Source organism: Ambystoma mexicanum, chromosome 12 (genome assembly GCF_040938575.1).
Source record: "Ambystoma mexicanum isolate Mex_15411 chromosome 12, UKY_AmexF1_1, whole genome shotgun sequence".
NCBI classification, from domain to species: Eukaryota; Metazoa; Chordata; class Amphibia; order Caudata; family Ambystomatidae; genus Ambystoma; species Ambystoma mexicanum.
Genome location: NC_090936.1, coordinates 286,197,698 through 286,220,305, shown reverse-complemented (window position 1 = coordinate 286,220,305; position 22,608 = coordinate 286,197,698). Strand labels below are relative to the sequence as shown.

At 43.1% G+C, this 22,608-nt stretch overlaps 1 protein-coding gene across 4 annotated transcripts in view; it reads left to right on the top strand.

The window, feature by feature from the left end:
* The window catches only part of ABCC9 (ATP binding cassette subfamily C member 9), a 1,387,936-nt gene that overhangs the window by 700,307 nt on the left and 665,021 nt on the right, over positions 1-22,608 (top strand). For all 4 annotated transcript variants that reach the window (XM_069628445.1, XM_069628446.1, XM_069628447.1 and 1 more), the window contains one exon: positions 16,125-16,226. In XM_069628445.1, the coding sequence (XP_069484546.1) occupies positions 16,125-16,226 (102 nt within the window). The remainder of the gene's footprint in view (positions 1-16,124; positions 16,227-22,608) is intronic.

Sequence of the window (22,608 nt, the reverse complement as noted above, 5' to 3'; positions counted from 1 at the left end):
AGCTACGGCCACACGCAACGCTGCACTGCTTATGGACACTACCTAACCAGTGCGCACAACCACAACTCCCCCCAACACCACACTAAAACCAACACAGACATTAGCATACACCAGAGAGGCACTGAGACTTGCCCATGTGGTTGCAATGCACAGGCCTCCCGCACCAACTCCCACATGCAAAACACCACCGACAGATGCCAGTTCCTCCTGGTTCACCTATCCTCTCATCCGTTCCTCACTAACCTCCCCATCCCCTTTTTTGCAGAGCCACAAGAGCACCTGGCGACTGCCCCTGGGTGATAGCGGTGCACGGTGTAAATGGACATTTAACTTGCTGGTAAGAGATTGCAAAGAAGCAGGCTCGGAGCTTGGTCCCTCTTATGGAGATTGCCAAGAAACAAGTTGGGTGCTATAAGCCTTGGACTGTGACTTGAAGAAGCCTGTTAAGTGCATTATAGTATGAACTCTATAGAAACTATGTGAGTCATTCACAAATACCCTAAGACAGTTAAAAAGCTAATTCTCTACAGTTGGTACAGTTGGTAGGATGAAACTGCCTGTACAAAGACATGTGTGCAGTCAGCTTCTCTTTTCAGAATCCCCTCAACTGCAGCAAGTGTGTGCATGCCTGGCACAATCAAATCAAAATAAAAAAAAAGATATGTATCAGGACGTTTTTTTCATTTCTTGGTTCTCTGAACGTAACTTAAAATAGCAAATGCAGTAAAATAGGGGAGGACGTTTTTAACGACTTCTACCAAAACATTCCTGAGAAGAGAAGAAGCAGTCCACTGCGGTGTTTGTTCTGTTTTTACCCGAGAAAGGGATTTCTCACAGTGAAGGCATCATCTCTCCCCTTTTCCAGCCCCCCACGGCAATGTATTGTGTAGACCGAATGGAGGCGACCACCAACGTTTGCTTTCATGTGCACTTTGATCACCTCCAGGCAAGTTTTCTCTCTTGCACAACAAAGTGCAAAACCTTTCTATTAAACCTGCGATATGCGGACTAACTGATATTTGTTTGCACTTCACAGTGCAAAGAATTGTACATTCCTCCCTCAATGTGTGTTTTTGGAATGCATTTAGAATTGGTTCCCATCGAAACAGCCTGCGCCTTGAAGGCGCTAAAAACAGGCGAATTCAGAGGCGAAGCCAGGATTGTCTAACAAGTGGTTCCGGAAGCTAATGTAATTGGGTCCACAGCAGGTACATTAACATCTGTACAATGTCCACACAGCAGTGTTGAGTGGGCATTTACTGATTTTGGGTTGGTCTTGCCCACTCAGGGCCTACCCTGTCTACGGCTCTGGGCGGATTGCATAGGAATCCTATGCTCTAATGCCAGCATGAAAGGTGATACTAGGCTATTATGCATAATAATTAATAATTAATAATTAATATAATTATAATTATTATGTTTCTTTGGTGGAAGATTACGGGTCAGGAGGAAATGGAAATGTGTTTCTATGTCCGTGCTCCACCTGCCTACAAAAGAAAGTGCCACAGAGTGTAAAACGGATGCACAACCTGACCCTAAACATTCACCAAAACAGATGGGGACCGCATAAGTGTGTCTTTCTACCGCATATGAACAACACACAAAATAAAGCTACTATAAGAGACACCAGTATCTCCGTTTTTTGCCCATTGTTCCTCTCTCATTCTTTGACAAATATTCTCATACCGCACATCACATACATTCTTTTGGAGCAAACTATGCCTGTCATAACCAAAAATAAATGTTATTCAAATATCAAAACTATACACACATACATCTGAAAACTTGCATGTTGTTAATACAGAAGCTGGTGTATAACCACTGCACACAATATACATCAATAATTGCATCAAAACTCAGTAGTGGGGTTAGTGAAGTGTGCCATTATTCCACATATTCATTTTTTCTATTTTTTTGGCTAATTATTTTCACTGATGGACACAAAGCCCTGGCCTCGACTTTCACTTGTTTGATTAATACATTTGTTGGGTCATTCTCTTATAGTACAAACACCTTGATCGTTCATTTGGCCAACCCTATTTTTCAAAAACACGCTATGGCCAGATAAATCTCTGGCCTCAATGTTTCTCTTCTCACACCTCTTCTTGTTTATAGTGCAATGTATTTCAAACAAAAAAACATGTCAACACTTGTGTGTTTCGGCATCTTAATTAGAGGTCAGCTAAAAAGGGAGCTCCTCTCAATTTCGAATCAGGCCTTCAACAGGACAGATACAAAAAGTAAGCCCCAACTCCTTAAAACAAAACACAACTTCTGGACAGGGATCTGACAACCCTTCATTCCTCTTTTTTCAATCACAACTCTTGGAACCTTCAAACGCTATACCTTCATTTGCAATCAATGCTGCTTCCAAATTTGAAGAAACTTTCTTCGGTCTTAATACCGTCATTCATTTATGGATGTTTTTCTTGGGATTTTTTCTTTCACAATATTTCAGGGTAGATGGTGGATTCCTCATAGAGCATTTCAGTCCAATCATGGTCCTATTCTTCATAAGTCCAAACGTGCGCTGTGGCCCCGGCTTCCAAATGAAAATGAATTTTCCTTTTCATTTGGAAGCCGGCGGCCACAGCGCACAGTAAGACAAGTAAGAATCTGAAAAATTGCTCAAGCCTTGTAAAAGTAACAGAGCCTGTTTATAATGTGACACCTGTATTGTTTGCACCCAATTCTTTTCATATACTGATAAAATAAGAATATTTAAAACTTTAAATGGCATAATTATTTCACACTATAATTCATTATTAATAAAATAATTTTGTGGGATGTCTTGACCCACTTTTGCTCTGCCATGCGGCATCCCTGTGTTCTGATGGTGCCAGAAATCCTAAAATGGCCGCAAAACCCTTGTGCGTGCCAAAACCGCTGAAAATTGCGCTTTGCAACACAAAAAGATGGCTGCCAAATCTACCACGCAGGTTGTTAGTGGTGGAACAGAGATATCACTCCTGAGACATGTCACAAGGCTCCACAACAAGTGAAAATGGAGTACTGAAGGAAAAAGCAGTACGTTGCTGAAGGAAACCCCAAAATGGTGCTTGAAATAATGCAGGTACAAAACACCCTCAAACCGCCATAATTCTTAATGGGTGCTACAATTCACTTAAGTTAAGAAATCATTGTGAACTTGCCAGGTCCTGGAAAGCTGAAGGCTTAAATAGATTTTCACAGAAAAAGTTGCCACTCTGTGGAATCTGTCAAATTCTGGGTGCAGAACCCTCGGCCGCCTGAATGACAGCTGTCAGAAGCCTGCCTGATTAACTTTAAAAATGTATAAGCTGAAAGCAAATGTTTGCATTGTAAATGACCTGTTACTGAGAGTAACATATGTTGTAGCTGTTAGTTTGAAATCACAAGTTGTTTTTAAACCAAGAAAAAATGCAACAGAATTAACATTTAATTTAAGCCTGACCAAAGCCACCCAAACCAGAATAACAGCTTCCCCCACAGAGGCAAGGCCTCTCCCTTCTGCTTCCCTCCACTAGAAAATCACACTTATGTGATGATTATAGGGTGGGGGAAGAATTTGGTCTGCTGGGGGAAGGAGACAATGGACATCCTCCAGCTAAAAGGAAATGCAGATGTGAAGGGTCGTAAATGGCCTCTGCCAAGGAAAAACTGGCAGGAGACTGCTCTTGAACTGCAGGGAGAGAAAGAGAGGCAGAGACAAACAACCATTTGTGGCTGGACATTCAGAAAGAACATTTTGTTTAAATACATATAACTTACCACTTAAAATTGTTTAAAATACCAAAAATCACATATTTGTGAATCTAAATTCTGACTGTACATTTTAAGAGGCAGAAAAACCGTGTGACAGTTCTAGAAGGCAATGGCGGAAAATGTGGTTTTATACCAAATGTATTTATGCCAGAAGTATAAAACTTTATACACTTATGCCCATGTTATACGCGCACAATTGCAGAAATGTGCTTATTAATTTGATACTGTGTTCCTGATGAAAAGGGCAAAAGTCTGTGGAAAGCAGACACAAGATCTCACAGCTACTGGGTTTTGAGGAGTAGTTGCTACACAAAATATGTAATCTGTATAGGGGATTGTAATAGAGGTTGCAAATGTGTAAATATGGATTGTGCCAAAAGTAGATTTTGTGTTCAAGGGGCAGACTCTAAGCCTCATAAACCCACACCATCAAGGTGACACCCTGTTTCTCTCCTCCTATCAAGGTAGAGAGGAGACTCTGGCCAATCGCCTGCCAAGGGGGCGAGCTTAGGATAAACCAGCACACACACCCCTTTATCATAAGCTTAAATAGAGACAGCTCAGGACTGGAAAAGGACACACAGATTCACCCACTATCCCGATGCTGGCGAAGCACCCTGCAGCAGAATTATCCATCTTACTTGCTCCGGACTCCAGAAACTTGGCAAACAGAAAGGCCCATTGTATAGCTGAACCATTTTCAGCTATGCCTTAAAATTCCAGAACCAGAATCCCACAAACCTAAGGGGAGAATCATATACAGCCAGGCTGCGCTTTACGGCTTGAATGCTAAATAATTATCTTCAGAACCAAGAAGGGCGGTTCAACCCAATCCTGGGCCGTGCTGTGACCAGAGAGCTGTGACAAGAGCCATTGCAGACCTGATCCAGTCCTGTGCCATGCTGTGAACAGACCCAGTCCAGTCCGGTATGCCCAACTGTCTATCCCAGAACCAGGTTCCCTTCCCTGACCAGAAATCTTCATGGACCAGAATCCTGACAGTTCCGTTTAAAAACATATCTAGTTTGTATCTATCGATAGAACGGTGTCACTAGCATATATACTGTCCATAGTAATCCCTCTCTTAAACCCATCCTCTCTTGTATTCAGAACCGGTAGTGTTAGGAGTATTTTTGAATTGTCAGAACTTTTCTTGCGCTAAGTTTCTCTCATTTGTTTTCTAAAATCATAAGTCATTAGAGTTGTGAGTAAATAAAGTGAATCCCAGAAAGAAATTGAGTATCCAGCACGTGAAGGGTTCCCTGGCCAGGAATGGTAGAAATTCATGTGTGGCATTCTCTTTTTCTATAGTCATAATCTAGTGTAAGAAATCCCATTTGTCTTTTAAAAGTGCATTCATGTGTTCCATTTCCTGAGAAAAACAACATCCACTAAAACGTCCATAACGTCTTAGATTTTTGTGCTAGAAACAAAATGTCAACTTCTGCTTGTAGCTAACATCCTCAGCTTTCAATAGAACCTAAAACCGCATCCCAAATCCATATCTCCCGTAATGGTGATTATTGTGCATGTAAAAGTTTGCCGCAAATTTTCGTTTAGGGAAATTCTGCCACGTGCAAAATAGCTTTTTATTGCTTCCGACCTTAATTTTAAGATTTCACATTGTTTCTTAGTATCTAATCATTGCTAGTGTTTGTATGCAACTATCCAAAGTGTCTCCCATAAGAATGTAAACATTTTCAGCAATTTAGCCCATATTTAGTGTTTTACCCAATCCATTCTCTAGATAACTTTAAACACCATTTTGACAGCTTGCCAATCAATTCTGTTTTTCTCTTCTGTTGATGGGGGGAAATTGGGATTGATATTTTGTTTGAATTCTGCCATTCCTGAATACCTGCTCTCTCCTCCTATCTCTTTACATTGCTTATTGGGGAGTTGAGGGGTGTTCAGGGGGAAATAGTAAGCACGCTGCTATTTGATCTGAACACATACAAAAGTATTATTTCTGTGCTGAATTGTTTTGCCCACTATTGCTCCTTGTGCATTAAAGAGATTGCTTATTGTTACATCACCCCATTGGTGATCATTGTGTACCCATTAAAACATAGTGTAACTACATAAAGAAATATTTTAAATTTGCAAACCAGCCTGATTCCTTTTTCAGTGTGACCGGGGGAGGAGGGGGTCCAGGAGAGGGGCATGATATGAGTGATACATCGTTCAGAATAAAAGAACTTTTAGACACAAATAAATAAGGATTTCAGTTGTGCATTACATGCTAGGCGTTGACTTAGGTGAGTGCCGGATTGAAATCACTTACAATTTCTAAACAGCCTCCAACTGCAATTTTGCTCTTTGAAGCCAAGCTCTATGGAGATACTTTGAGACAAAATAAACTGAGTTTACATCTGCAGTAATTTCACAAAATGTAACTGCTGATTTAGTCGATCTAATACCCCTGAGGCAAAAAAAGTGGTAGTAAATAGTATTTCCTTAGTCTAATATACTGTGGACATAATAGCAATTTTTTTATAGATTCCTCCATGTTCCTGCACATTTCACATTGTGCATCTGTTATATTGGACCATCTTGCTGTGAAAACTGCCACCTTAAGGGCATTATTGCACAGTTGAACAAATAGGGCTTGGGCATAAGCAGGGGCCACACAATCCAAATAAAGTTCAAAGACATCTAATTGTTGGACATTGTGTATAGTGCACCCATCCTTAAATCAGCACACGCCCTCTTCTTTTTCCTTATGGGACTTTGTCTTAACCAGCATCTCTGAGCTAGATATTAGCTCCTCTGTATTAGCCCATTTGCTAATCAAGTCCAGTTTCTCAGAGCCCCTATGAATGGACCTAAACCATAAGAGCGAGCCAAAACCAGGAGCACTGTGTCAGCTTACCGTCTCTGTAGTTTACTAGTTTTGGCGTACTCCACATTCTGATCCAGTATTCTAGTGGCTTATTTACTAGTACTTCACTAATGGTCTTCAAATCTAATTCCTATCGCAGGCTGGCGATAGGGGCGCCCTTGGATTGCATGACTATACTCCTAAAGAATTGTTGTCAACTACATTTAGTTCCACAGTTTTTCAATGTCCCCACAGTTTGGCCCCATACGAAGCAGCTGCCCAACCCTGGGCTTTGTACAATTGTAACGCTAGGGAGAGAGCAGACCTGCCATGCTTGTTATTACAACTGTGAATACTACAGCTATACTTTTCCAGAGTTGCGGTGGCCTTTGCAAGGTGGGCCATCCATGTAAGGTCATTTGAAAACCTGATCCATAGGTAATGGCAGTGGTGTACATGCTCTAATTCACATTCATCTACCAAGACCCACATTTGTAATCTTTTTACAACATTTCCATTCAAATACAAACACCAGGTTCAGCGTCATTGAAAGCTCTTTACATTTCTTGATGAAAACCCTCAAATTAGGCCTCAACCTCATCGGAGTGGTTGAGAACAAAACAGCATCATCTACATAAAACAATGCTAGGAATTTGTCGTTACCAAGCCTGGGGGAATCTAGACTGGTGGCCAGCAGTTCCTCCATTATGTTGTTAATATACAGACAAAAAAAGGAGGAGGCTGGCCCACACCCCTGTTGCACCCATCCCTCTACAGCAAAGGATTGTATTGCATTGTTATATAAATATGGGATCTATGTGCTACTTTCAAATATTGAAGGCCACACACAAAATAATCTAATTTGTTTTGGCCAATTTTGTTCAGCCTTCAATATTAGAAAACATGTCTTTTTAGGGATTTTATCCCCCTGAACGCACCTCGAAAGCGATCTGCCACCTGCCCTCACCCTTTAGGTAAGGTGGTTTTACCCCCCCTAAGCCCACTTTGTTCCCCCACCTTCTCCCCGCCACAACATTCATACACAAACCGACCCTCCCTGCACAGACACAAATACAAACAAAAACATACACCTTTACTCGTCAACCCACGCCCTGTCTTCCACGCATAAACCCCCTCTTGAACCACAAAAACATACTTAGATTTACCTTCTCCCCCACCCTTTCCTTTCTTTACCTACAGACATTCCCCATCAACATACACACAGGCACACAGCAAACACTTATCTTTCATGCCTGTGGCTTCTTTCTTCCCCTGCCCAGCCTGCTGCGCCTGTCAGCTTCTTCATGCACTTCTGTACAGTTGTGGCGTTAGAGTTTAACTTAGAAAGACTGCTCTGAGTGATCTCAGAGCAGTCTTTTTTAAAAAAAGTGGATTAAAAGATGAGTACTAGTTAATCCCGTGGAGAGAGTGAGACGAGAGGATAGCACACCAATGCAGTGGAGGTCTCCTGCTAACATAACGTCAGCTGGTGGTGGAACCGCAACTGAACACAGATTCCATGGAATCCCAAACTGCTGGAGGCCAATGACGAAAGTGCTGGTAGTTCGGAGTCAGAAGGAGACGAGGAGCATAACCGACAGGGGTTGGATAGTCATGGTGGTGTGACAATGAATTCAGAGTGGTGGGCAGAAAGCCTGTATAACGACAATGAGACTTGCACAGAGAAGCCACAACCAGCGACCCGGCTCTCCAATGAGGCATGACGAAGCTGAGAGGGAGAACGAGTTCTGCCATGCAAAGATACTGGGGTGGACACGGCAAACGGGGAACAGAGAATCCAAATGATAAGGAATGTAATGGAGACCCCTGGGGGTATCGGGAAACCAAGAGGGAATCATTACATGACCAGAGAAACTCATCACAGTAGAAACGAGAAATGTTTGGAAACAAACCGGTCAGAGTTGAATTGCCTTTCTGACAGAAAGAGAATAATAATAATCAGCCCTGAGAGGGAAACCAATAGAATTGAAATACCCCTAAAAAGTAATTCCAAAAGATGAGAGAAAGACTATGGAACCAAATTGGTGAACTTAAACTACCTCAGTGAAATAAGGAGAAAAGAATCCACCCTGAAAGGGAAGCCAATACAATTGAAATACCATGACGAAATCATCTCAATAGATGTGGGAAAGGCTGGGAAGCAGACTTGATAAACTCGAACTGCCTAAATGAAACAATGAGAATAATAAATCTCAGCGAGAGAGAGAGACATACATAGAACAGAAACCTCATTAGACTGGAAAGAGGGGAAAGCTACTCCTGAGTCAGTAGTAAAACAGTGGTTCCTCACAGAGACAAAAATTAAGGAACTAAAATCCTGAGAAGACTTTTTGATAAATGACATACAAAAAAGAGAACAAATGAGAGAAATGTGAATTATATAAACCAAAGACAATCACACAGAGCTTAGAATTCACTCACAATCAAGGAAATTGATTTCTCATGAGAAGAGGGAAAGCTCTTGCCTCTGGCAAGAATTAAGTGACCTAATAAAAAGAGTCAGGGAAGACTATTTGAAGATTACAAATTAACCAGAAGTTGTGATGATTCACCAGATCACGTCACTTCTGCCAAGGGAGGGCCCTTCCCAGTGAGGCTAGGGAGGTGACATAGCTGCCCAATAATCCCCCTAGGGGTGGTAAAAAGTGGTAGGACCTCATGGGGAGAGACCCCCCTCATGGGCATAGGGCTCCCATCCTGTGAAATAACTCTCTGAACCCTTCACCCCGGAAACTTTGCCATTGTTGACTCTTTCCCTTTCACCATTAGAAAATAATACTTTGCTATTGTGAAGTTTCCACTATCTCATCTGCAAAGCCTAATAACATGAAGGTGAAGAAGAAACATACAAATGAATAACGGGAGGAATCAGCTCAGAACGGTGACAAGGTGGTCATGGGAAGGCATGGAGATTACCTCCGAGACATAGGCGGCCAAAGATGATGCTATGCTGGGGCGGGCCCAGCTGTATAAAGCAAACATCAAAGACAGACTAGAAAAAAAAGGGAGCAGCTCAAGCAGTGGAGGAAGCTGGTCTGCACCGTGGAGGATGCAGGAAGTTTAAACCTGCGCTGCCCAAACTGGCGAGAGACATTTGGTCTCGAAGGAGAAACGGCAAGGAGCTTCGCAAGCCAGAGGCGATCTGACTCACTGCAGAATTTTGAAGGGTATAGTTGTCGTATGACCTTGTTGAGGTGGACCAGCCGGTCTAAATAACACGCCGAAACAGCTGCAGCAGTGACTCCTTTGAGTGCAATCAACAAAGGAAGAGGAAAACCGGAATACGAGTCTAACGCGTATGAAGTTGGGTGCAATCTGAGACTTTGTGAAGAACCGGCAGCACTCCCCTATTAAAATTTTTAATACCTATAAGAGACACATGAAGGATAAAGATATGTCTGAAAGTAATTTGCCCAGCAAAGTATGTATACATAGGAGGAGAGTGAATAAAGCATTGACACTATTATTGGAAAGTCTATGGGAGGAACTAAAGAGGCTTTTAAAACGTGTGAGAAGAATCGTCAAAGACCAGTTTATGGAACCTTTCCAGACAGGCCAGAAGAAGGGAGTCATTCTCCCGGTCTAGGTTTAGTTGGCAAATCAGACACTAATACAAGAGTCTACTGTTGAGTCAGCTTGAGACTGAAGTACTTCCCCAGGAGAAGGGAGTCATTCGCATGATTGTTAAAGAAGAACTTTATTTAATGCTTTTCGGTTTACTTTCTTAGTGGCAGGGATAGAGTAGTTGGTTTGGACTGAGGACAGTATTAAGTTTCTTTAGACTTACATTACCTGAGCTATTCTAGGTTAAGGTAGAGAAAGCCCTCCCTCTAGAAATAGGGAAAGATATGTTTCTTACTTCATTTAATAAATGTCTATGGCCACAATGAGGTCACCTATTCAGCCTCCTAAATCCATCATGCCACAACGTGTAAAGAATAAGGAAACCAGTGCCCAGAGCACCCATCAAGAAAAGGGAGTGATTCTCCTGATCTTATTTTGTTTACATTTTTAGATAGTGTACAGATTTTCATTGGAAATTGCAAGATGACTGAAGAGTACCTTAGTTAATTATATAGGCAGGGAATACCCCATAGCGATGGATATAGTTAGGTCTTCAAATTATTGCTAAGTAAAAATACTGTAAAGATGCACTCAGAGAGTCTGCGTCCTTCTAATCCTCCACAAATTGCACTTGTATTTTGCCTTGTATACAGCTTATATAATATAAGTAATTTATAATGCACCTGTATACAAGTGCTTCTAGGCACGACAAGACAATGGGGGGACAGAAGGAGGACAAAACAACAATCTTACTAGGCCTTGTGACATTCACATAGCGCAGTGGGGCGGAGTGGGAGAGTGCCAAGGGGGACGGCGGGTGCAGGTAACTCAATAGGTGCTGCCAGAGGGTGGCTCATAAGTGCAGAGATTACAGAGACGGTAGGGTTGCAGATACAGACCCTTAAGTGCTGAGGGAGCCCAGTGGCAGTGCAAGGGCAACTGGACAGGCAGGAGCCTTGGTCTGAGTTTCAGTGGGTGGCCAGGTGACCAGTGTCTGGAGCAGTCAGGGAACATCAGTAAGGGAGAGGAAGAGAGAAAGCGGAAGTGAAATTAAGGTCTTGAGTTGCTTCCGGAACCAGAGGTGGTTCTGCTCAAGTTTGAGAGAGGCAGAGAGGGTGTTCCAGAGGGAGGCCCCAGCCGAGGAAAGAGATCTACCCCCACTCTCGCTCAGAGAGTTGGAGGTGGATGAGCAGACGGCTCGAGAAGGAAGCTGTTTAGGAAGAGAAATGTGGAGGTGGCGCAGTCCCAGGCCCCAGAAAGCCTTGTGGACGATGCAAAGGGTCTTGAACTTGATCCTTGCAGCCACAGGGAGCCAGTAGAGAGATTTCAGAGCTGGACAGATACGATCCCTGGGCTTGAGGCCACGGACAAGTTTTTCAGTCCTGTGCTGGATAAGTTGTAGAGGTCGAAGAGTAGAGGCAGGCAGATTAAGGAAGAGGCTGTTGCAATAGTCCAGTCTTGAGAAGACCAAGGATCTGGAAACAATGAGCTTCTGGGGACAGTTAGAAAAGGCAGAATACCTCTGAGGAGATAAAGTTGATAGTGAGACTTCGTAGTGATGTAGAGATGTGAGTAGAGAAGGAGAGGGTGGAGTCGAAGAAGACACCAAGATTCTTAGCCTCACATGAAAGTACAGGAAGGGTGCCCGCGGTGTGTGGCCAGAGAGAGAAAGTAAAGGAGGGAGCATGTGTCCCAATGAGGACTCTCTCAGTCTTACTGGATTAAAGAAGAGATCATTGGCGGCATGCATTTCCTGAATTGCGGCCAGACAGTCTGGTATGAGAAAAGGAGAAGAGGTCGCTGGGGGGAGCCTAAAGGAGAACTGGGTGAAGTTAGAGCAGAATGTAGTGATGCAGTGGCAAGAGGTGCCCTGTAGTGGTTGAAAAGCCAGGGAGAAAGGTTATAACCCTGGAGTACCCCACAAGTAGAGAGAGAGATAGAAGAGAGGAAAGACCCAAGTTGGGCCTGGGAGGGTTGGTCAGTGAGAAAGGAGGTCAACCAGGCCAGGGCCTGACTATTGATAACCTGGTTGTCGTGGATGCGATTGAGCAGGATGGCATGGTTGACCGTGTCGAAAGCAGAGGATAGATCGAGCAGAATGAGGACAGAAGGAAGGTTAGAGTCAAGATTAGAGAGCATGTTTTCACAGGTGTTCAGGAGAGCAGTTTCCGTGCTTCTGGCAGTTCTGAAGCCAAACTGGTGGTCATGGAGACAACAAACAGATTCAGAATGCATATTAAGATGGGAGTTGGCCAGCTTTTCCATGACTTTGCCCAGGAAAGGAGTGATGGAGCTTGGGCGATAGTTAGCCGAAGAGGAAGGATCGGCAGAGGGCATCTTGAGAAGGGGGTGCAGAAGGGAGTGCTTAAGTAGGGGAGGGGAAGGTTCCAGTGACAAAAGAGGGATTGCAGAAATCAGTCAAGGCTGGAGCAAGGGTGTCAATGTAGTCCTTGATGGTTCTGAATGAGCAGGAGAGAACCTGCTTTGACAAGACTTTCATAGATCAGCCTTGTCTAGAAACATTGTATGCAGTGATCAGCAGAAAGGAGGAGGAGAAATGGCCAAAGAGGGCACAGGGATAGTAGAGGACGAGGAAGAAAAGGTTGAGAAAGAGAGAGTCACCAGGATGTCCAGAGTTTTAGTGGTGAAATTAGAAGCTAGGGCCATGCAGAGGGTCTTGGAGAGAACAGGAAAAGTAGAGACTGCAACGGGATTGGCCAGCTCCTTGCAGATTTTTAAAAGTTGTGCCAAGCTGTTAGATGCCGCAGAGAAGCAAGCTTGGATTTAGGCTATCTTCTTAGGGAGGACAGAGAGTCTCTACTGCCTTAGGAGCAGGTGGCAGGCCAGTTTGTCAAGGGGTGCGCCTGATGCCCTCCACTTCCTCTCAGCTTCCCTACATTTGCGTTTAAGGGTGGTGAGGTCATAACCGTACCAAGAGTTTCACTTGAAAGTGGGTTTCACATGGATCCTCAAGACAGGGGCAAGGATGTCAAGAGTGTTAGATATACAGAGATAAAGGTTACAGAGGGCTGTGTCTGAGTGTGAGTCAGCTGATGGTGTAGGAGGAGGAGAGAAAGTAGTGATGAAAGCCTCAACAAACACACGTTTCTTGGGCCAGATGACCGAGAAGGTGGGTGGCAGTTATGGGGTCGACTTGACCTTTAGGGGTGGAGAGAGAGAGTTGGGAGTAAAGAAGAAAGTGCTCACTCCAAGAGAGAGGAGTGGCGACAGAGTTAGAGAGGGGGAGGTCTGAAGAGATCAAAACATTCAGGGTGTGCCCTGCAGAGTGAGTCTTGCCAGAAGGAACAATAGAGAGAGAGAGTCACAGAGGTTGCGAAAGAGCCCCAAAGAGGTGCGAGAAGCATCCATGTGGATGTTTATGTCTCCGAAGAGAAGTTGAGAGGTAGAGGCAAGGAGGAAGGAGGAGAGGTCAGCCCACTTAGAGAGGAAGAGGGCGACTGGCCAGATGGCGTGTAGATGGAGGCCACAGTGAGATAGAGACCTGGAGAGACAGAGAGGCTGCAGAACAGGCATTCAAAGGAGGAGTAGTCCTGCATTGGAATGAGAGAAGCAGGGATCCACTCCAGGAAAATCATAGCTACAACCCCGCCGGGACGGTTGCTTATGGGTTCCAAGAAGATCTTGGACTTACATTTGCACTACCCTCCTTTGTTTCTAAATAAATGCAAACATAGAATTATCACAGGATTCACCTTCTCCAACCATGCCTTCATGTGCCATGATTGAGCTTGATCATACACACTGGGCCTCATCACGAGTCTGGCGTTAACCCTGCCGATGCTACCGGCGGGTTGCTGCCAGACTCGTAAAGTTTTACTGGTGCCTGACTTCCAGGTGCCACCGGGAGATTCCAAGTCTGGCGGCCCAGGTAGTAAGGCACCATTATAATGTAAGTCCTCATTCCCGTAGAGTCCCATAGACTCTATGGGAGTGGAGACACAGAAGGACCGGCACCGTTGCTAACAGTGCCGGTGCTTCTGTGACTGCTCTGTCTACTGTGCCCGCTGCGCCTGGCAGGGTCATACCTGTCAGGCACATTGCTACTGCAGGCAGACTCATAGTTTGCGGGTCCAGAAACAAGGTTGCCGTTGAGTTTACCAGCACCCTTGTTTCCAGACCGGCAAACTTATAATGAGGCACATTGTCTATGCTGCAAATTATTTGATTGTCAGTATTGTATGCCACATTACTGTATGCTGTGACTGTTCCTTTTCTACACAGGCTAAGTTTTATGGAGTTATTAGTTGCATTTCAATATTATATTGAAGGTCCTACCTTTACCAGAATGCACATGAAGTACAATGATTGGCTCAAGGTGTCACACATGGCATGTATCCACCTTGCAGCATTGCAAATTATGTTGTACAGTAGTAGCTATAGTCACAAACTCAAGCATAACCAAATTGAAAACCGTTTTTTTTTAAATTAGTCATAGAAGTATGTGAACACAGCAGAAAGTACCCAACCAACTCCAGCAGCCATAGGCATCCTCAAAGCTTAGATATCTATACAGAATGAGAGCAGACAAACATAGGGGAACTCCAGTGCGGTCCAAACTTCAAACTCCCTCGATAGTAATCTGACAACAGAGCTTTCACAATATTCGATTGCACCATACTATTGTTGTGGGAAATGCATTGCTTTCCCTGGAAGATGTAGCTGTAAGGACTTCTGCATGCACATTCTAGCTTATAGGTCAATCATATTATGGTTGTAAAAAGTGTTGCAAATGGGGGAAGTGTCTAAGCATTCCATGAGCACAAACACATTGAAAATAATATTTTGCAAGTAAATTCGTAATTGGGGTGGGGATACTAGAATGCCACATTCTGTGGCCACTGTGCCACTTTAATTGGCCATTCTACATCCTCTAATAAGTACACATGTCTATGCAGATGTCAAGAGACAAATAGCATATGTCAACATTTAGAATTCTATCTCCTATGTTTTAATATGTTATTAAAGTGTAACATGCATCTTGAAGGTCCAATCTTAGTATTCAGTTAGTATGTTAATATCCTGCTTTTTGATGATCTGTAAATGCGCATGCTCTCAGAAACTATTTATTTTACTAATTCTTATAGACAATTGTTTATGATCCATGTTTACATCATTTTGAGATTTTCGTTTAATTTGACTTCTGTGATGAAATGTACCCTTTGTCTTGCAATTCTTTCTTACTTTCATCCCAATTCTTCCTCCTTTTTCCTTTTCATCTCATGTTTTCTTTTTTCCCTAAGCCTTTTCCATTCATTTTTGTAACTGTATCATTTCTTTAGTGGCACCTCTGGCTTTGCTTTCCTGCCCTTTGTATTTTTTCACCCTTGCTTGACCTCTTTGTCAACCCTCTGCCTTCACCTTGTCCTCTGTCACTAATGCTAACCATCTCTGCCCAGCACACACTGCTTACCTTTACTTACCTGTTTCCACTTATCACCTACAACTCGTCTTACCCCGAAATGTAACCCTCGTACATGTACGTACATTCTCCTTTTCCCTTTTTGTCATCACTCTAATGACATCTTACTTGTTAACAATGCTGAATATGTGTCATTCTGGTCATTTTGAATAATTTGATTGGAGCATTTCACATTAATTGAACAAGCATTTTAAGTGTATGGCATGTTTTTTCTCCTTTCTAGTGTTTGCAACACTAAGGTTTACTTTTACAACTATAAGAATGCGTTCGTTATAAGATCATCCGCAGTTGAAATAAAAAGGTTTAATGAGATACAAAGTTGAAAGATGTCTTTCTGGAGTGTATAGTCAATGCATAGAGATCCCTATCAATCACAAATAATGTTCACCATACCACCCTTTTGCATTTGATTATCACTCTCGATGACACAATTACATCTACCATAATGATCTGTTATGGCTTGGAAACATGTACTTATTACTCTGGTTTGTAGGAGCGAACGCACGTTGACATGTTTTCTTTTTTCCTCGCTAGTAAAAACCGAAACTCAGTTGCATATGCAGCTCAGAAGCCTTGGCTGCTGAATGCCACAGTGGAGGAGAATATCACTTTTGGAAGTCCATTTATCAAACAGAGGTAATATATGCTCAGAAAAGTAAAAGTTGTTTTGAATGATTGCAATGCCCACTATTTGCTATGAGTAAAACAATAGCACAACTCTGAACACTGGTACAAACCTTTTAGAATTTGAAATGACAGTCTTGTACATTAGTGGTGTGGCATGAGGAACATATGTCTTCCACCATTTGCGCCCTTCAAGGTTTGAAATGTTTGCTCTTCATTTTTGGGCTTGGTGTGGGTATCTCCCACCCACGGATATGGCGATCTGCTCCTAGTGTTCTTGAGGATGAGGATCGGTCAGGTGAGACGGTATTAGCATAATTAACCTACAAACATTCGACCTAAAACAGGCGATCGACATTTTTGAAACTTTTTTCAGTCACATTTAAATAAATATATATATGGGGATGGGTAAGGGTATAGATTAAGTTGAGGGGAAGTGTGAGGGTGTTGCAGGGGTCTCCCCCCACATTTTAGATGGAACAAAAGGTCAAATAAATGTGATCAAATGTGATTAGGTCAAATGTTTTAGGACAAATAGACCCAAACCGGTGAGACAAGTATAGTCGATCTTCTGTACGTTACCATTTCTGTGTATTGTTGTTTGACACATCTATTTAGTTATACATCTCCAAATCACATTCTTATTTTATGTATACATTAGCTCTGTCAGTGGGGGTAGGGTGTGTCCGCCACCAAATACTGATTTTTCATAAAATAGTAAAACTTACAACCATAGATTTTTTACATTTTATAGGCTAGTAAACAATAGGTGTTAATTTCATTTACATGTTTGGTCTCTCAAAAATGAAAGACTGAATTGATCCTTCTATTATCGTGAAATGTTTGGCCCAAGGTCCAACTTATGAAAAGTTCGGGCCAAAAGTTCAAACTGTTGCCTATACATGGAGCCATGTGGTTGAACATCATGTAGTTCTGGGCAGCTGGCAGAGGTGCAAGAGATTTTTGTGGAGGCATACACAGTAATTTGGTAATATGGGCCTATACACTCTGATCTTAATGATACATATGGTGATCCATTCTTGTATGAAATGTACATCACAAAGTAATATCATAACTATATTTTTTGTAGTGTACAATGCTATGTGATGCCACTTCCTGTTTTGTCAACCTGTGAAATGTTGTGTTCCATCGCTACCCGTGATATCACTTTGGGGCGGGGTCAAATGACATCACTTCCTGTGATGTCATCAGGGGGTCAAGGGTCGTGTGATGTCACTTCCGCTACCCCTGACATTTTGGTGAAATGACGTCCCTGGATACAAGTGATACCCAGTGGAGGAGGTGTTTTTTAGTTCTCAAAATCTGTAGGTGCAAGTATAGGTGCAAGTAACTGGAAGTGTCCCGCAGATATTTGCAAACATGCCAATCCTCACGGTGCATGGCAGTACCTTTGTGGAGGCCGCCGCAGATTCAGTATCGGTGAGTGGTGTTGCATTTATTACATTATAAAATCATTCACCCAATGAGCGCTTTGTCCGCTTCTTGGCAATAATGAAGGTCTAATAGGGGATACAAATCTGGCTTGTGTAGTGCAAGCATATTTGCTGGCAAGAGAATTAGAAGTCCACCTCCGAGTGATACCCTGCCCACTAGGGCAACTTGCCCCAAAAAAGAAAAACCGGATGATAACCCAACGGCACACAATAAGATCACAGTTTATTATGAGGTGACCTCGTCGCCCCTGGCTACGGTAACTGGAGGCCGCTAACTCTTCGGTCTCGCCTTATACTTCTGTAGTAGTGACAAATGAGCAATCAACAGTGCTGTCCTCGCCTATTGACAATAACAACTCCCTGCTTAACTTGTGTTTAGGTTTGCAGAGGTATTCATTGAAGACAGCTAATGGAACACTGAACTTTTATACCATCTATAACATCATTGGCACACAACTCTCGGGGACTCCCGACCTTGAGCGACTGATTTCACCCTCTAGCTCATCTAGCTCATATGAAAGTGATAGCGACACTGATGGGGCAGCCCTGGCAGAATCATTGTGTCCCTCCAGTGTTCGGGCGAAACCAGGTGATCAAGTACAGCCCACACTGAATGCTGCTGCTGCATAGATTGAGTCTCTTTTCATTCATTGCACGAATATGGAGTTGTGGATGTTATTTTGGGTTTGTACAGCGAGACTTGTAACCCATTTTTCTGACTTACACAATGCTGAAATTGTATCCGTCTCCTCAACATACAGGACTCAGGAACATTAGCTTCCTGCCTCACTCTTTCCATACCCTTGAGTGATGGACAGGCTTTGGAAATCCTCTGTCCTATTATTGATCTAACTTCACAAGGATCAAATGCTGCCATAGCTAAAGACACTGGGCCTCATTATAAGTTTCGCGGAGCAGGTTAATGGGGTCCGCTAATGGAGGCGGACCCGTTAAACCCGTCCTGCAAAATTACGAGGTCCCCTCGCGGGACCCGGTAAGGACGCCTGGTTAAACCAGGCGTCGTTATCGGGTCCCGCGAGGGGAAGAGGGATCTTACAACGGGCCGGTCATAATTGGCCCGTTGTTAGCTCCCTCTCCCATTCCCATTGAGCCCTATGGGGGCTCAGATGGGAATGGGGAAGGTCTGGGCCCGGGTTCCCAGAGGGAGGAATTACCGGGCCCTCCGAACTCGGAATGGCCCGGTAATTCCCCATTCTGGGAACCCGGTAAAGGAGCCCGGTTTGGCAGCAGCCATGGAGCTAATAGCTCCATTGCTGCCACCAAACTCGTAATGAGGCCCACTGTAATTCATGGTCACACCTCAATGTTGGATGAAAACGTGGAATGAGCCATGAGGTGCAGCAATGTCTGTTCCGCAACTTCCCACATTTAAAAAAATGCATTCGGAAAAGAAAATGTGGAGGCTATCATCTGCCATAAGCATCGAGGAAACTGGCCTCACTTGGGCCTCTGACTAACCAAACCAGTGAGCTCTCCTCGTCCACCATACCTGACCAACTAGATCTTATGACTAAAACTTGCAGTACCTTGCCACATGACTTTTGGTTTGCACCCCATCACCCAGCTGAAAAATCTACAACCAACATTACTAACACTCTGGGCAATGGCATGACTTGTCAAGTTGACTTTTGTAGGCCGTTGGTAAAATGGTTGAAGCCTGATCTGATAAATAAACCAACATGGGACCAATTGGAGCTCACTGTGCATCAAGCAATTGGGTCTCCCCACCTTCCGTCCTCTTTTTAACCAACCCTTGGGCGCTCAGCTCCCTATCAGATGGCATATCATGATAAAAACCAAATTCCAGCAATCCAGCCACCAGTCATTTCCCCTTGGACGCAACATATCAGCTGTCTGGTCAGCAGAGATGGTTGATTTACCGGCTGGCCAACTTGCAGAAAGTGAGCTACCATTTGGGAAAGAGGCAAAACTGGAAGCGCTCAATCCTTTGGCATCCAGTCTGTTCTTGAACAGAAGCTTCTTAATGAGGTTATTCCAAGGTATACCTTCCCTTAGAAACAGCAATAAGGAGGATATCACACGCATTGTACTGATCCATAGCCCTACCAACCGGGTTGTGATGGAGTTTGTTTCACCTGCTATCACTGCACTGCTGAGTTCAGATCATTTGGAGCTAAATAATCTGGGCTACAAGCTAACCGTTTGTCAAAAGCATGTCCTTAGGGTGCCTGACCAGGAGTCGGTTCCCAGCTCTAATAACCCATCAACCTCAGTCTTCAAATATTCAGATGTACTTATCTCCGATTGTTCAAGTCTTCCTGCTACGGTCTCTAAATCGACTGCTTCTGGTGATAACTGTAGGCTGATGAGCCAATTGGTCCTGGACTCCTTTAAATGCATTGTAACATGAATTTCCAAGAAGTCTGTGCAATTTAGTTGGACCTCCTGGAATTCGCGAGGATTCAATTCCTTCCTGCGAAATCCATTGGGCCTTGCTACCTTAATGACTTACAATGTATTCTTGCTACAGGAGACATAGTGCTAATTGCAGATATATATTCTGACTATTAAATACTAATGATAATACAACTTTTTGGTCACATTGTAGGTGTTACCTGGCGGAATTGTCAGTGCAGGAATTGTATCGCATATCAGAGGCTACTTGGACTACCCATATTGAGCCACTTTTTCACAACCCGAATATAGTCTACCCCACGGTAACTATCCTCCCAGACAATTTAAGTATTCTCACTGGTTTTAAGGCTGATGATATTTTGGAGGTGATCATGAGATCAAAATCTTCTAGAGCCCCCGGCCCAGATACTATCCCCAATGAGATGTTTAAAGGGCAGGGACTTTGGCATTCTGGTGCAGGAGGATTTTGTCGACTGGCAGGATCCTGGATAGTTGGAGGTAGTCTATATTGGTACCGATATACAAGAAAGGCAGAGCACTTGATCCATCCAACTATAGGCTTCTTGATATGCTTGCCACCAGTGCCAAGATTTTTGCCTGTTTGCTGTTGAAGAAATTAAACAAATGGGCTGACGAAACGGGTCATTTGAAAAAGTTCCAAACTGGATTCCGCAGGGCACACAGTACCATACATAGTAACTGTGCGCTTTATTACCTATCATCTGAAGCAACTTTCCATAAAGAAAAGCTTTATTTGTGTTTCATAGATTTTTCTACAGCATTTGATATGGTTTCACACCAGAATCTATGGAAAAAATTGGTCCTGTGGGGCCTCGATCCCTCACTCTTACACTACATTAAACCTCTGCACAGTGATACTATGGTGCCGATTCGGCTGGCTCAAAAGGGGATGACATCAGTCAGCACCAATACTGGCCTGAAGCAGGGGTGTGTTCTTGCACCCCATGTTGTTCAACCTTTATGTATCAGACCTAGACAAGGCCCTGGCTGGGGTACATCATTTTCCTCCTCGGATTGGTAAAGAGCCAGCGACATGTCTAATTTATGCTGATGACACTGTCCTTATTGATTATATGCAAGTCGGATTGAAGCGTTCTATCAACACTTTATTTTCTTATGCAGCATTCAACAATTTGGGTATTAATATGTATAAAACCAAGTCATGGTGATTGGTAGTAAGTCCAAGTATAATTTGCTATTTATTTGGAAATTAAATAATTCCACAACTGAAGGGTTAATCGTTATATATATTTGGGCTTCCTTTTCTGGGTTTCATCAACGTATTCCTACTATGGTGAGTACATCTCATCCCGTATTTGCAAGAAGTGGTTGGTAATAAAGTGTTTTGTTGCTAGATCAGGCGGAAACAATTCGGAAGGCCTTATACAAATCTACTGCACTAGCATCATCCCAGGGCTGACCTATGGGCTCAGAACAGTATGTGCGTGCTGTTTGGACAAACTTGAAGGGAAAATGCTAAGATCTGTTTTGGGTGTACCAGGTGCAACCCCGGTGGAGGCACTTAGGTGCGAACAAGCCTTTATTTGATTCGCTCCACCTGGTTCATAAAACAGTGTAAGCTATACCTATGATTTATTGGAACTTATTACATCTAAATTTGGTACAGAACACCATGATCTTTTTTTATCGGCAACGTCGGAGACTGCCCTTTGGCATTTTTGTAATATCGACTTTCCAATGGACAAGATACTGGAGATGACGGATTTCTGAAATTAACTGAAAAAGAAGACCTTGGCATTGGATCAGTCAGATAATATTCATAAGCTAAGCAATAAATGGAGATATTGAGAATATAGTCAGCAAAGCTTTAATGTTGGTGTTCCCTGTTCCTATCAACTTAAAATCTGTGATGGGAAAAGGAGGACGTTAATCTCCTACCTCAGCGTAAACTTCCTGGCCACTTATTAATACATTGGTATCTGGTTTGGCATTACTTATGAATCTAGACTCTGTAGGTTGTGCCATGGCGTTGTAAGTGACTTCAATTCAGCACTCCAACTACGTCAATGCCTAGTCTGGGATGCCCAATGGAAGCCCTTATTTATATATTTTTATTACAAGTTCATAAATCTGGATGATGAACCCTTATATAATGCCCCTCTCCTTGAATCCCCCTGACCTCACTGAGCCAAGAAGTAGGTTTGTTTTGCAAATTAAAAGGTTTCTTGAAAAAATACATTAATATTTGATAGCTCACTTATGAATATAATGTTGATCAACAATGGATAATGTCACAGTAGCACAATTCTTTAATTACTTAGGAGTTGGTATAGAAAGGATAAGGTAGCAGAGAATACTTTTATGGTTTCAAGTAAAAGTAATGATGGAAAGAATGCAGCACGGAAATAAACTGATATGGTTTCAACAAGAGATAAGATGATCACTTTTTTCTTTATGACAGCTCACTCTCCCCCCTATGCAATATGAAGAGATGGAAATGAGGGCACACAGGCTTTCAGGAATACAATCAAAAGCAGTTCAGTTCCCCCCTAGCAAGCTTA